Consider the following 14,451-nt stretch of genomic DNA (forward strand, 5'->3'; position numbering starts at 1 on the left):
CTATAATTCTTCGCTCCTCCAATCTGAGTTTGCCCTAGAAGAAATCATGACAACAGAAGTAAAGCTTAAGTCATTTAGATATAAACAATAACTCACGGAAAAAACTGAGCAGGAAAAAAATTACCCTTTGATACTTTGAGGATATGAAAACACGTTTTGAGGGTCATAAACAGACTTGATTTGTGACAAACGTTGATAACTACATATAAGAAAAAAAGAGTTCAGAACTATAAGAAAATGAGTATAAAACAGTTCGAAGAATGAAAACTCAACTTGTCATTAAAATAGAGATCCTGCCATTCAGTGGAAGCCAATCGATCATCATCCAAGTTGGCATAAGCGCTGTATGTACAACGAGAGGTGCGAATGTTTCAGTCTGTTCTTTTTTTACCCATGGTGGGGCTTCGATTTTGGTGCTTACCCGTATGCCCGTCCGTTTCCTACGAGGGCCGAAACCATCTCATCTATGAAGCTAAATCCTTCGTCGGGAAATGGTGGCAGATAATCTTTGGATGAGGCGTAGAACTACATGAAAGAAAAGATATAAACAAATGTAAATGGATTTTAAAAATGAATTTATGGGGGAGCATGAGCTGAATGACTCACATGCATGCTCAATAGGATTGATCTTTGAGCGAAAGCTGTTGCATCCTTGGCAACGGAAGTTATAGCAGAATTCTGACCACCCCAAAGTTCAAATCGAGCGATCCAGCGCTGAATGCGGCAGAATATTTTTTTGGTCAGCAATAAGAAGTAGATATGATAGTATCAAATCCATTGAATACCGTATCTGATATCCAACCTTCTGACGCGAGGTGTTTTGAAAAAGCTCGAATGGATGCATTCGAAATGGGTGTGGAATCTGAAGTTGTCAAAGACTTTGCGTAGAAGGTATCATATTGATCCGTGACGTCTATATCTATGGTATCACACAAAGTCCAAAAAGGTTCACTTCTCCACCATGATGGGAGGTAAGAATCAAAAGAATGCTAACTCGAGCTCAAAAGCGCTTCTTGACTTGTTACCCTGGCCATACCTTGCACATCGGTAAGCCAATCTCTTTTCTCTATCAACGTTGTTGTTGGTGTTGGCTGTAGGTTTTCAAAAGATTAGAGTGTGCTCAGATGTTCATATAGACTAAGAAGCTTACCATGACGTCTAACCATTTTTGAATCACCGTTGGAAACTTTTTGCTATCACCAAACCAAGCACCAACAAAACCAAACTTCAAACGTCCGGGTTGGCTTCCTCGTTGAAAATTGACTCCCATTCCGAGCTCTGAGGGGAGGTTAGATTGACAAAAGGCTTGAAACTCGATGAGCGCGTTTGCAGAATCGTCTTCAGTGAAGTCCCACCGAAAGGCGAAGTTGAGAAGCTCATTCGGAGCTGGATGCGTTTGGAATTTGATCGATGTCATTATGCCGAACGAGGCGCCTGCACCTCTCAAAGCCTGTTAACTCGTCAGACTGTCTAATCATTGATGATTCAACGTATGGAATGATAGAAAAGCTTCATACTACCTACCCAAAAGAGGTCTGGATTGTTATCTTTCGATGCATGAACAATCGTACCATTTGCTAGTACTACTTCGTGACCAATGATGTTATCCAAGGTCATACCCCACATTCGACTTGCCCAACCGAAGCTGGAAATCAAGGAAACTGATAGGTCACCAAATACGACAGCTGTTTATTACTGGCCTACTTACCCCCCAAATGCTGCGTGACCTCCAATACCGACGTACGGGCACGATCCATGAGGAAGTGCGCGGCGACCTTGAGAATAGATTCCAATAGCCACATCACCCAGTCTATTTCCGGTTCCAATAACAGCTTGTCCTGTTGACTGATCGACGGAGATTGTGTTGAGTAGCGTTACATCGACGACTAAGACACCGTGATCTCCTCCCAAACCAAAGGCGGCAAATGAATGTCCACCTGAGCGAGGTGAGACTACATACAAGACGCAATCAAAATGATAGTATGAGTGCTAACGAAGCGGTTTCTGAGCATTCATCACAACATGAGCTCACCTGGAAGGTTTTCTTCCACAGCTACTTTAATAGAATCCGCAACAGCTTGAGTGCTATTAGGGAAGACAATACCAGCTGGGAGATAAGTGAAGCGTAAGTTGTAAGGTATGGCAAATTCTTCATAATATGAGTCTCCTGGAAACACAGCGTCGATTCCCAACTCGGAGAACTTGAGTCGCAAAGAAGCAGTATCTGCTTCAACATAACAAACAAGGCTCAAAGCGCACGATACGATAAATAAAGAGGTAAGCATCGTTATATAGTGTTTTATTCGTAGAAGAAGATGCGCGGGGTCCTAAGCTTTGAGGTCGAAATCAATAAAAAGACACAGAAAGGATACCAGCCTAGGGAAATGGTACGGAGTCGAGTACTTGTTATTATAAAGCTGCACCACATATAATCTCGATTGCACATCCAAGGATGACTTTCAAGAAGAGGCATCGGATCAGACGTTGTATTTGGTTTCGGCAATGATCCCCAGAAGTTGTCGACTAATCGTACTAAGGTCATTCATCCAGCTCATCCAGATCGTCGATCAAATGTCTCGAGGCGACTGATCCATTTCCTCGCGCTAGAGAACCCGAGCCCTTTTCGATCTGCTCCACCAAACTTGAACTTTCGAACTGTCTTAGCTGCTCAATCCACCCAACTTGAGCCACGCTCAGTAGTGTAAGCCTGTTGTATACTTCTCTAACAAGAGAAACGTAAAGTACAACACAAAGATAAATTAGCCTTGATTGAATTGTTTGTAAACTTCTCCCACATCGCAAATCCTGTCTTATCGAACACTTTCAACGTAGACCCAACTTGCAAAAAACCTCAGTTCAACAAAAGCCAATCAAACACTCAATAAAAGAGAACCAAGTAAGAGATTTAATCAATTCATCAAGTATTAAGGATCATCAATATCTGAAATCATAAGTGAATGATGATTACAAAAACCACCAAAAAAAATGATCTGACATAACTGAAAACATTACTATAGAGAACAGAAAAAAAACAGAAAGACTCACAATCAAATCAACTAATATAAAAGACGCAATAGAAGATATGTATACAACTATAAACATACAAAAAATACGTGTAACAAAATCTGACAAAAAAGGATTTATAGAGATGCAAACTAGAAGGCAAAAAATCTGGTTAGAGATAAACGATATTCAGGTAAAATGAATAGGGTAGATTAGGGAAACAGAGACAATTTTTTAGTTTTTGTTTTAATAATGGGTTATAAAGTGATTTTTTTAAACATTTTGGGTTTTTTTAAAAGGAAATTCAAAAGATAAAAGAAATCAAAAATATGGGTAGTAGTAGTAATGATGAGCAGAATTTGATTTTTTTTGTTAAGTGTTGTTAGCATTAAGTACATGATCAAATGAAATAAAAGAAACTAAGGAATAAGAAGAAAAATAATTAGAGTTACATTGAGAAAGTTTTATTTTTGATTTTTCGATTGATTTTTCGATGTTTTTTTGTCGATTTCGTTAATTGGTGGTTTGATCAAGGATATTAAAAATTCTGCTGTTGAAGAACTAAGAAATTTAAACTTGTATCTTAATAAAAAAAGGAGGATTGAGGATAAGATGACAAAAAATAACCCAATAACCAAAATCACTCAAAGATAGAATCATAATGTTAAACTTACCTTTTGAGTTTCTCCCCTTCTCATTTTACAAACTTGATAGATTTCATCCTGAATCTTCTAAAGCCAATCTAGCCACAGATCCTACCAAGATTCTACCATCAACATCAAATGATTCGATCCCATTCTCATCTTCATCTAATCCTATCAATTGATCACCATGATTAAGTTTTTCTTCAAAAGATTCATAACTATTTCGATGAAATCTTTCTTCTAAAACAGATACATCAGCTACCGACTCTCCTAATCCTAAGACTGGAGCTCCTTCATAAACACCCATTCTTCTAGTAAACTGTAACCCTCATACACAAATTCAAGAGAGAAATCGTCAGTCAAAATTCACAAACAAACCCCTGTTGAAGAAAGAAATCAATCATCTTAATGTTCTTTTGGAAGGGTGGTCACTTACATGATAAAAACTTCTCCAATATGGATCAACCGTTAATGTTTCAGCATTACCAACTACAATTAATAGCTCTTTAGGTCTAGTAAGAGTGACATTAAACCTTTGAGCTTCAAAGATCAATCCTCTATCTCTTCTTCTATCATCTTCAATATGTTTTTTATGATGTGATCTTACCGTACTCACAATCACTACCCGACTAAAGGAAAAAGCAAGCAAAAACATGTTAGATCTTTTCTTTGATTCAGTGGATGAGAATTTTTAGAATGATAAGAATTAATCAATCAATGGTAAGTACTTTTCCCCACCCTGTAAGCTTTCAACTGTACCAACATCTACATCACTCAATCCAATCTTTCTCAAAGCCAATCGAATCACCCAAACCTGTTCTCTAAAAGGAGTAATAATCGAAATTTGACTAGGTTTTAAACCCATTAACTTTTCTCCATCTTTTTCCATTCCATTAAGTTGATTTGAATCAATTGATCCATCAAATTGATTTTGACTGATTGATTCAGATGATTGTTTCATTAACTCAATCACAAATCCAACCACGATTTCAGATTCTCCAATGTTATACCAAGATGAACCTTCATCTACCCAATCTTCTGCAAACGAAACGTTTTTAAAGATGATCGGACATCCTTTTTTAGGTAATCGATTCCAATTTAATAATTCTGTGTTTTGGATTTCTTTAGGTGCGTATGGTTCTAATGCATCATTATAAAATAATGTAGATGGTAACATCAAGATTGATGGATGTGATCGGTAATTTTTTGTTAACTTGATGCGCATACATGAATATATGCATGTAATGGTTTTGGGGCAGGGATGCAACAATCGAGTATTACTATCAGCAGAAGCCTGGGAGATGGCGGAATCACTGAGGAGAGAAATGAGTATGGGAAAGGCTTACATTGACTACATGTTCATACTCTCCTTCAGAATGACCTACACCGGTGCCATGACCATTCAGCGAGTGTTGCAGACGAGAGCCATGACCATTGGTAGCTTGAGATTGTGATGGGCTTATAGAATAACCATTAGTAGGAGAATGATGAGGAATAAGTGAATTCGACCGATTTTGAATTTTCTTCTGTTTTTGATGCTCACTTAAGATTTCATTATAAACTTTACATTCTAATAATCTTTGTAAAAATGAAAGATCTAAACCTAATCTTCTACTCAATTCACTTACTACTTTAGGTCCTAATTGTTTTATATCTCCACAAATTAAGATTTGTGGTAATTCTTGTAAATGATTGGTTTTGGGATCTGGTATCATAATTGAGATTGGAATAACTAATTCAGGTTCAGTAGCTTGTGCAGCTTCATCTATTAAAAGATGAGTAAAATGTGGTCTGATGAGTTTTTTGGGTTCTGAGTCACTCTTTTCTTCGGTTTCGGTTTCGATTGTACTTGAAAGATTTATCGGTTTTGATCTGGGATGAATTGATTCGTATAGAAATCTTTCAAATCGTTGTAATGATGAATTTGAACAATAAGACGATTCTAGCAACGAAGCATCGATACAAGATGTTACGATCACTCGTTTCGACAATAATTGCCTGTATGAGTTTTAGTTTGATGTATGTATGATCGAATCAGCTTTTCCTTTCATTGATAACTGTTGGTGGATTTTTTAGTAATGTTTTTTGAATTGAGACTTGAACCCTCACCAAACTTACATGAGAGGTGGTAAAGCAAAATGACCATCTTCCAAATAACAATAAGATAATAATTGAGGTTTGATCTCTTCGAATGGTCTACTAGAATCGTTCAATCTGAAAAGTTCATGTGGTTTCAATTTAGTTTTTAATCTAAGAGCTAATGTATCAGCTGATGGATTAGATGCACCACAAACTAAGATATGGCTTTCTGGATCATTTGATAAGATTTGAAAGACTGCTTCTGTGATCGTTTTAGTTTTACCTGTACCAGGTGGACCTGAGATTAAAAATGGAACGATTCGATTGTATCCTACAAATGATTGGATGGCTCGTTTTTGATCCAAATTCAAGTCTGGATCTATCCATTTGAATTCTAAATTGCTTTGGCTTTCATGTATGGATCTTTTCTTTCTTTCGACCTTTTGTAGATGAACAGGTTCGGGAAAAAGCCAAGCTGTGACGTTATTGATGGGTGATGAGTGAGATTGAGATGCGGTGGGAGTGAAAAGTGGCCAAACTGGTGCTCTTCTCAAACCCTGATCAATTTTCTCACAAGCATAATGTTGAGCATAGAAGCAACGATCTTGAGGTTTATAAAGTACATTACAAGTCAATGAGACTTGATCTTCTCTCATCACTGAGATCAATTGAGGACATTCGAAGGTGATAAAACCAGTTACACGTTTGATGGCACAAACTCTAGCCTCATATTCGTACCCGTCTGATTGGAGGTATTGAGGATATAATAATCTGATAGCTATCAGATCACCTAATTCGATGGGTGGCCAACCTTCTCGAACGGATTTAGCTTCTAGATTGAAAAAAGCTCTCTGAGGATCTACAAGTTGAATATCAACCAGATATAACTGAGCAGATTTGAGTTGTTGAATCCTAGAGGAATGCTCAGAAGCAATGAGTGGTAAGAATCTGATAGCATAATGATTCAATGATAAACTTGGTAAATTCGGTATGGTCTGATTGTTTTGATGAGCGTTGGGGTCAGATTCTGCGGTTGATGTAGGTCGAGATGAATTTAAAAAGGTCGACCAAGAGATTGAGTTAGATTGAAATGCAATTGCTAATTCAGATTGAACGATTAAATGATGTTCTCGAGTTTCAGCTTCAAGGTCAAGTAAAAATGATCTTGGAAGTAAAGATTGAATATAAGCTTTAGATTCATCTGGGTTTAATCTTCTGGGCTTGGTTGGTAAATTGATTTGAGTTACTGAAGAGTTTTCGGATACATTCAAAAGCCAACGTGGGATGAATGGTTTTGCAAAACGATCAAGTGTGGGCGGTGTTGGTGTTGGTGTCGGTTGTTGTTGTTGTTGATAGTGTAAGTTTGATGGATTGAAAGGATGCGAGTTCATCAAATGAGAAGGATTGATGTGTAGGGTTGGGGTTGTTGTTGAGTTTTGTTGTGGCTGCTGTTGATCGAAAGTATTCCTCGCTGTTATGGGGCTGATAGTTTTGATAGTCTCGATACTTAAAGCTTGATGAGGATAATGATGAGATGATAATGAATTTGAACTTCTTTCAATCCTCATCCTTCTTAATCGTCATCAGAGTTGATTTAGCTTCTGGACAGTCGATTTGATTTTCTCATTCAATCAATCCTGCTCTTCACTCCTTCAGAGTTTAAAGAAATAATAGGTGGGAATGGTATGTATTTTGTTGAGAATGGTTGATAAGAGATATTGGTGTTTACTTTTAAAGGCTTTATCATGAAAATCAACTCATCAAGGTTTCAAAGGCAAAATCAAAAATATCAAATTGTACAAACGACTTTGGTCATTTTGTACATACACCAACTCGCACGTGACTTTCTCAAAATCAGGGTTCCAATGCTGATTGTGACTTTCTCAACTACTTAAACATTCCACCTCAAGAAGTCAACGAAAGAAGTCAAAGCTATGCAGAAATATTTGCTGGTTCAAAATATGCGATCAAACGTGCTGAAATAGGTCGAAATCTCAAGCTTAGAATCTCGGGGCTCCTTATACATTTAGAGCCCGGAAAGAATATACCCGAAGCCCGCTACACCCTCGGGATTCGGAGATCTGTATGAGATATTTCACGTGCAAGGGACCAGGGTTGGTTGAACTTGAAGCAAGGGCTAAGAAGATTGGAAAGAAGAAAACTAAAAGCAACATCAGCACCATGAGTTCCAATTCTAACCATCAGATTATCAATTCAAACTCAACTTCAACTTCAACAATCAAATCAAAACTACTATCAACAACAACAACAACAACAAATGCAAACCAGATCGCTTCATCAGCAAAACTAGCCTTCGATAAATTTCAATCTTCTTCATCAGAATCAAAGAACTTGGCACTTCAATCATTAAAACAAACATTAAGTGAACATAGAGAAGAAGTCATTCAAGCTAATCAATTGGACCTTCAAGTAAGTTATCAATCTTTTCATCTAGTCACTAATTCAACAGAAGCAAGTTTAATGACTGACTTCCCTTTATGTTCTCAAAGGCAGCAAAAGAAGACCAGAACACTACTCAAGCAATCTTAAATCGATTAGATCTACTATCATCTCCTAGCAAATATGATCAAATTCTGGACGGAATTGACGATGTGATTAAGTTGGATGACCCAGTTGGAATTGTACAATCAATTCAAAAACTAGATCACAACTTGGAGCTTTATAAAGTCACTTGTCCGATCGGTGTCCTTCTTATCATCTTTGAATCTCGTCCAGAGGTTATCATCAATATCACTGCCCTTGCGATCAAGAGTGGTACGTCTTCATCTTGATATTTCTCATATCTTTAGAAAAATCTAACTTTCTCCTATCTTTATGCACCAAACAGGTAACGCTGCTATCCTCAAAGGTGGTAAAGAAACTTCACAAACTCAAAAAGTTATTACCAATCTTATTCACGCATCACTAGTTTCTTCATCTTTACCATCCAATTTGATCCAAACTGTATCAAGTCGATCTGAGATTAGTGAACTTTTGAAAGAAGACCAATTTATTGATTTAGTGATCCCTAGAGGTTCAAAACAACTTGTACAAAATATCAAATCTAATACTAGTATACCTGTCTTGGGGCATGCTGATGGACTTTGTACCATTTATGTGGATAAAGATGCTGAGATAGATACTGCTATCAGGTGTATCATTGACGCAAAGGTTTGTTCTTTTCTTATTCTTCATCGATATCATCCTCGATAATCTAGGAACTAATTTTTGTCTTACCCTTTTCTACTCCGGATACACAGACAACATACCCAGCTGCATGCAATTCGGTTGAAACCGTCCTTATTCATCGATCACATCTGACCACGAACTCAAGATTCACCGAATTGATCCTTGCTTTACTCAATTCCAAAGTGACCCTCAAACTTGATCAATCAATCTTAGATACCCTCAATCAATCTCAATCCGTTACCTCACATCCACTCTTCTGGACGAATTGTTCATTATCCAAACCAGAAGATTATCAAACTGAATGGCTTTCATTAACCCTCTCAATACATACGATTGATAGTCTTCAAGAAGCAATAGATCATATCAATCAATTCTCTTCACATCATACTGATTCAATCATAAGTAAATCAGAATCAAATTCTAACAAGTTTTGTAAAGAAGTCAATAGTTCATCTGTCTTTGTGAATTCGTCGACAAGATTTGCAGATGGTTATCGATTTGGATTTGGAACTGAGATTGGAATTAGTACATCTAAAATTCATGCAAGAGGTCCGGTTGGATTAGATGGATTAGTGATTTATAAATTCATTTTGAAATCTTTAGATCAAAATGGTCATATTACCAATGAATTTGGTGATCAAACTCATCAAAAGAAATATTTACATCAACCTATTGAACTTGATGGTTCTAAAGTTCCTTATTGATTTTTTTTGTGTTTCAGGGAAACTTTATATATATATATCTATTTTATGCTTGTATGCAAACACTTGATTCGAATATATCATCATCTTGCTTTCTTTCTAGAGTGTTTGCTGTTTGTTTCTTTGTTGGATGCACGAAATGAAGTTTGGAAGGACGTGTAAATCAAACGTTTCAAGAGACGAAATGAGTGTATCCCTTGAGTGTGATTGAGTTGAGCGCATTCTCGGAAGCTTGTCCCTTGAAGTTTGTGTGAGTCGGACGATGAAAAGCTATGGCTTTAAACCGCAATGACAGCTGATAAGGTCCATTGTATGGGTTTAAGTTCTCATTGAGACCTTGATGACCGATGTCATAGAAATTGAATGCCATGTATGCGGCGATTCTACAAAAAACCGATTCATGAGCATTTCCAAGGACCAAGACCAATTCTAGATTCACATTCATCATGCCATCAAACAAAAAGAATCATCAAATCAGTTCAAATAGCAAATCAAACAAGAATACCCAATCGTCAACAACAACAACAACAACCCCAACTACAAACATCCAATCAACCACCAAAAGAAGTTCATTACCAATCACTAAATATTTCTCAATCGTACCACTTCATCTTTTATTCACCTTTTATTCAATTCATATCTTACCATCTCAATCATTATTAACAAGTACAACAACACACTCAAATCCAACAGAAAAATCAATCAATTTAAAGAATTTTAAATGGTTTGAACCTTTAATTGAAAACCCGATCAGATCATTAAGTTTTATAAATTTAGGTTTATTATTTGTTCAAATATGGTTTGCTAGTTCATTAAGAAATTGGAAAAGGAATAGTACTACGATTAGAAAGAATGATAGTAGTAATACTGATTCAAATTCGAATGAAAACAAAAGGAAAAAGAAGTTGGGTTTAGAGGTTTTTTGGAAAGTTTTTGATGATGTTAAGAATAAGAGATTTGACCCTGTGGCTAGGAGAACGATTTTAGAATTAATAATTGTAAGTGATCATCAGTTTTTTGCATCTTTCTTTTCAGGCCAAGACAAACGAAACTTAAGACTTATTTTCTATTATTATTTCTTTTTCGTACGGGGGGGTTTTTGAAGCCAATACAAGATGCATTAATTATAACGATTTTATTTTCATTTATTATTCATTTGATGATCATTTTAATTGGAGCTCCGATTTTGAAAAACGTCATCAAAACTTATGGTTTATCTTTAATGATTTCGATTTTATCTATCTTACCTTCTGCACTGGTGATTGGTTGGAATCAAGGTCGTGAAAAGATGACTTGGATTCGAATCTTTTCTGAATTTGAGTTGAGTGGATTATTTTCATTTTGGTTTTTGGTTAATGAGATCAAAAAAAAAAGTTAAGTATGAAAGGAGAATTAATGAAGGTTTTTCTTCGATTGTTTTTGTTTTCTTTCTTGGTTTCTGTAGACCTAAAAATGAATTAGAAATCGTTTTGATGTGGCCAGCTATTGGAACTTGTATAGGTACTTGGTTAGGAGGAATTCCAATTCCATTAGATTGGGATAGACAATGGCAGGTCAGTCAAACCCCCCCAAAAAAACAAATCTTTTCACTCTATTTTATAAAGAAATCCAATTTCATTCAAATACTCAGATTTTGTGATTTTGTTTTTGTTTGTTGGAAAAAAAGACATGGCCAATTACTTGTGTTTTTGGTGCTTCTATTGGTCATTTTTTGGGTACAGTGATAGCTATGGTATTAGTTGCAATCAGAGCACCCCTGACCAATTGATCTGAATCAGACAAAAACATCTTTCAATTTGATTCATGGTGGGTTATGTGATCTATGGTTTGATTCGATACAACTTTTCTCTTTAATTCCTGACACCTAGGAAAGAAGTTGATACAATACCATTAATGTTGTGATATTTTTCATGTTCTCTTGGACTATCATGGGCCAAGAAGTAGATATTGAGAAAGTTTCACTTATCCGCAGTTTAGACTTACATATCCTATTTCTTTTCAGACCTAGGTTGAGATAGGGACTACAGGGACAACATATTATATCGTGGAATCAAGTGGATCATCTAATATCTAAATTAAATACACTTCGTCATGTTGCTAAATGCAGAAGATCTCATGAAAATTCCTTGAAATGTGTGATAAACCAATATGGTTTGGAGTTCACGCTCACACCTGGCACCTTTTCTGTGGCCCAGGGCATGGCCAGGGCTGTGGCCTTGCATGGTGTGGCCCAGTGTGGCCTTCCATTAAAACAACCTCAATATCCTCATTTTTAGTTGCTACTCCCTGCTTAAGACAATCTTTAGGGAGGGCTTAACTGGATTTAATGCCCTTTGAAGGCCAGGAAGGGGTCAGGGTGAGTGCCATGGCGTGGCCTAAGCCCTGGCCCTGGTCATGTGCCCCTCCAGGGCGCCTTGTGGCTTTGTGGCACCGGGTGTGAGCGTGATTTGGAGTACATAAATTCATTCAGGTCATTTGTGTATTTCATTGACATATTTGATATTCTTTATCTAAGCCTTGTTTCATGAAGTTTTCTGGCTGGGTTCTTTTGGGATTGTGTTTTTGAGTGTTGTGTTCAATTTGATTTTTCAGACCCCTTATAAAACATTAAACAATTGACAGTTTTTTTGTGGTAAGGCCTGGTAGGACACATTGCAAAAGTGGACCCAGGCTTTGAAAAATCAATTCACAGACTCTGAAATAGAATTTGACACTCTATGATGTGTATCTGTACTGTTGTATCTAGATTCTCACCAAACAGATCATTGATAGATCTATGTACATGTGAATAGCTTCCGATTATTAGTAGTTTTAACTTCTCATGTGCTATGTACTTTTCTCAAACCATGTTTCACCATCTCATGTGCTGTGAACACTCAAAATTCAGAAGCACTTTTTGGATCTTCAATTTCCCTGTAACCTGCAAGCTCTTCCAATATAATTTCTGTCCTTTAAACAATTATATCCTCAAATTAATTGAAAGCTTGATTTTCATTTCTTATTGCATACCTTGCATTATGGACTGTTCAGCCTCATCAAGTGAGATCTAATAGGGGTTGGGCAAAAAACCAACCAACCAGTTTCCAAACCCTGTTCAATTGCAGTTCAAATTTTTGGGAACGCTTAAGAGATGGCTCAAAATTAATATCAAAGCCACACAAAACCAAAAAACATTTTTAGCCATCTTTTGCTTTCCAAAAATGTTGACTGGTATGATTGGTTTTGTGATCACGCCACCGCTTTAACCGTTCAAAAGCTCTTACAGGGAAAGCAATTTGTGGCGCCACAAGCCTTGCAAACACCCTTTTTGCACCTTTAACAGATCCGTGAAAGGTGCGAAAACTTGCCCCAGGTCTTCAAGCTGAGCTATTGGTGGGGCTGGAGGAGAAAAAGCAGACCCAAAGACTGACTTTGGGTCTCTTTGGGTAACCCGGCACAGAAACAGGTTTGTGAAACCTGCACCCAGTTGATTTTGGCCATCTTTGGCTTTAATTCTCAAGGGCGCAAAACCGGTTGGTCAGTTTTTTGCCCAACCCCTATTGGTGCAACTGATCATCTTTATCAAGGTTTCATACAGGGATTTGATAATGGAATTCCATATAAACTTTCAACCTTAGAACACATAAATCTTCAGCTAGATTCTGATTCTCAGCCACACAATATACAAGACTCAATAGATGACCTTGGACATCATGATCAATCCAATTTTCACCACTCATTATGAGAAAACTAAATTATTGCATCAGGAATGCTCAAGGGATTCTTGAGTCATTAAAATCATGATTCATTTTACAACAATTGGTCACAATCAATTACATATCATGGTCAAGAAGGAGATGCATTCAAATACAAAGCCCACCATTGAATTGGAACATCCAATCATTACACCATTGATACAATTGATTTCATGGTCTCTACACCTTTCATGTTACCTGAACTCTCTATATACACCACAAGGACACTTGGATACGTTCAGGATGTCCTCTTTTCTTGCAGAGGGCAAGACATCCTGACACGGTCTCCTGCAAGGCTTCCATTGGATATCCCCCTCAGATACCATCACGGAGTGTTTCAAGATGTGCTTGGACTGAGGACACCACCATGGCATCCAAAGGATGAAGTGAGGATGTCCCACCTCAGGGTCATCTCAATGATGGAAAAAAATGTCCAATATCAAGAGGCTGCTCAGAAGAGAGCAGTGTATATATTTGCAGCTATCCTTGATCCTTACCTCAAAGTCTATGTGGTCAAAGCATCAACCATGGAATTGCTTGCTTGTGCAACTGTCAATCTAGTCACACTATGTCAAACTGCAAGTTTACCGCTGAGTTTAGAAAATTGGGAAAACATAGAAAATTATAGAGAAGCTGGACAGGGTCAGAGCAATATGAAAAAATAATGGTTGAGGCCTGTGGTATATTCAAATCATCTTGCATATTTTTTCATATCTCTAAGGATTTTACTAAAAGCAGCCCCCCCTTGTGAGGGTTGACCACCCCCTTTTAGCCCAGGAAACAAAAACTATGATTGTATAATACAGATGTGGGATGGGAAGGGGGCAGTCTTGGACCGTCTAAAATCCAGGTGAATTGAAACCACAATGTGAACCCTCATATAGGGCAAAAAAGGTGATTCACCAGCTACAAATGGACATCATCCCGATAGCTGCAAGGCTATGTTTGTATTGTGGAGGAATGGGGCTATGCAAACAAAACAAAACATGACAGAAATTTTGAGAAGTTTCAGCAAATTGAGATTAAGATGACCCTTTCTCTCCCTTTCCTTCCTTGAAGCTGAGGAACAACAGCACTGAAATGCTGAGGCACTAATCACAA

At 37.3% G+C, this 14,451-nt stretch overlaps 4 protein-coding genes across 4 annotated transcripts; 2 read left to right on the forward strand and 2 right to left on the reverse strand.

Moving 5' to 3' along the window:
* Nucleotides 1-2,285, reverse strand: MELLADRAFT_90017 (uncharacterized protein; the record flags this gene model as incomplete). Its single annotated transcript, XM_007413065.1, has 11 exons — nucleotides 1-34; nucleotides 125-199; nucleotides 274-342; nucleotides 422-525; nucleotides 607-714; nucleotides 786-919; nucleotides 995-1,091; nucleotides 1,151-1,450; nucleotides 1,525-1,645; nucleotides 1,709-1,952; nucleotides 2,033-2,285. The coding sequence occupies 11 exons, from the start codon at nucleotides 2,283-2,285 to the stop codon at nucleotides 1-3; spliced, it is 1,539 nt and encodes a 512-aa protein (XP_007413127.1).
* A 1,762-nt stretch (nucleotides 2,286-4,047) lies between these two features.
* On the reverse strand, nucleotides 4,048-5,434 carry MELLADRAFT_37900 (uncharacterized protein; the record flags this gene model as incomplete). Its single annotated transcript, XM_007413064.1, has 4 exons — nucleotides 4,048-4,276; nucleotides 4,376-4,520; nucleotides 4,584-4,941; nucleotides 5,210-5,434. Coding segments are annotated over 4 exons (957 nt in total), but the record flags the coding sequence as incomplete, so codon positions are not given.
* Nucleotides 5,435-7,655: 2,221 nt separating this feature from the next.
* Nucleotides 7,656-9,779, forward strand: MELLADRAFT_56861 (uncharacterized protein; the record flags this gene model as incomplete). Its single annotated transcript, XM_007413001.1, has 4 exons — nucleotides 7,656-8,156; nucleotides 8,237-8,501; nucleotides 8,575-8,897; nucleotides 8,987-9,779. 4 exons carry the CDS (start codon nucleotides 7,908-7,910, stop codon nucleotides 9,617-9,619), a joined length of 1,470 nt encoding a protein of 489 aa, XP_007413063.1.
* Nucleotides 9,780-10,062: 283 nt separating this feature from the next.
* Nucleotides 10,063-11,784, forward strand: MELLADRAFT_117286 (uncharacterized protein; the record flags this gene model as incomplete). Its single annotated transcript, XM_007413002.1, has 4 exons — nucleotides 10,063-10,614; nucleotides 10,722-10,936; nucleotides 11,061-11,169; nucleotides 11,283-11,784. The coding sequence occupies 4 exons, from the start codon at nucleotides 10,063-10,065 to the stop codon at nucleotides 11,382-11,384; spliced, it is 978 nt and encodes a 325-aa protein (XP_007413064.1).
* Between the last annotated feature and the right edge of the window lie 2,667 nt (nucleotides 11,785-14,451).

The sequence above is a fragment of the Melampsora larici-populina genome (assembly GCF_000204055.1).
Source record: "Melampsora larici-populina 98AG31 unplaced genomic scaffold MELLAscaffold_34, whole genome shotgun sequence".
In the NCBI taxonomy this organism is placed as follows: domain Eukaryota; kingdom Fungi; phylum Basidiomycota; class Pucciniomycetes; order Pucciniales; family Melampsoraceae; genus Melampsora; species Melampsora laricis-populina.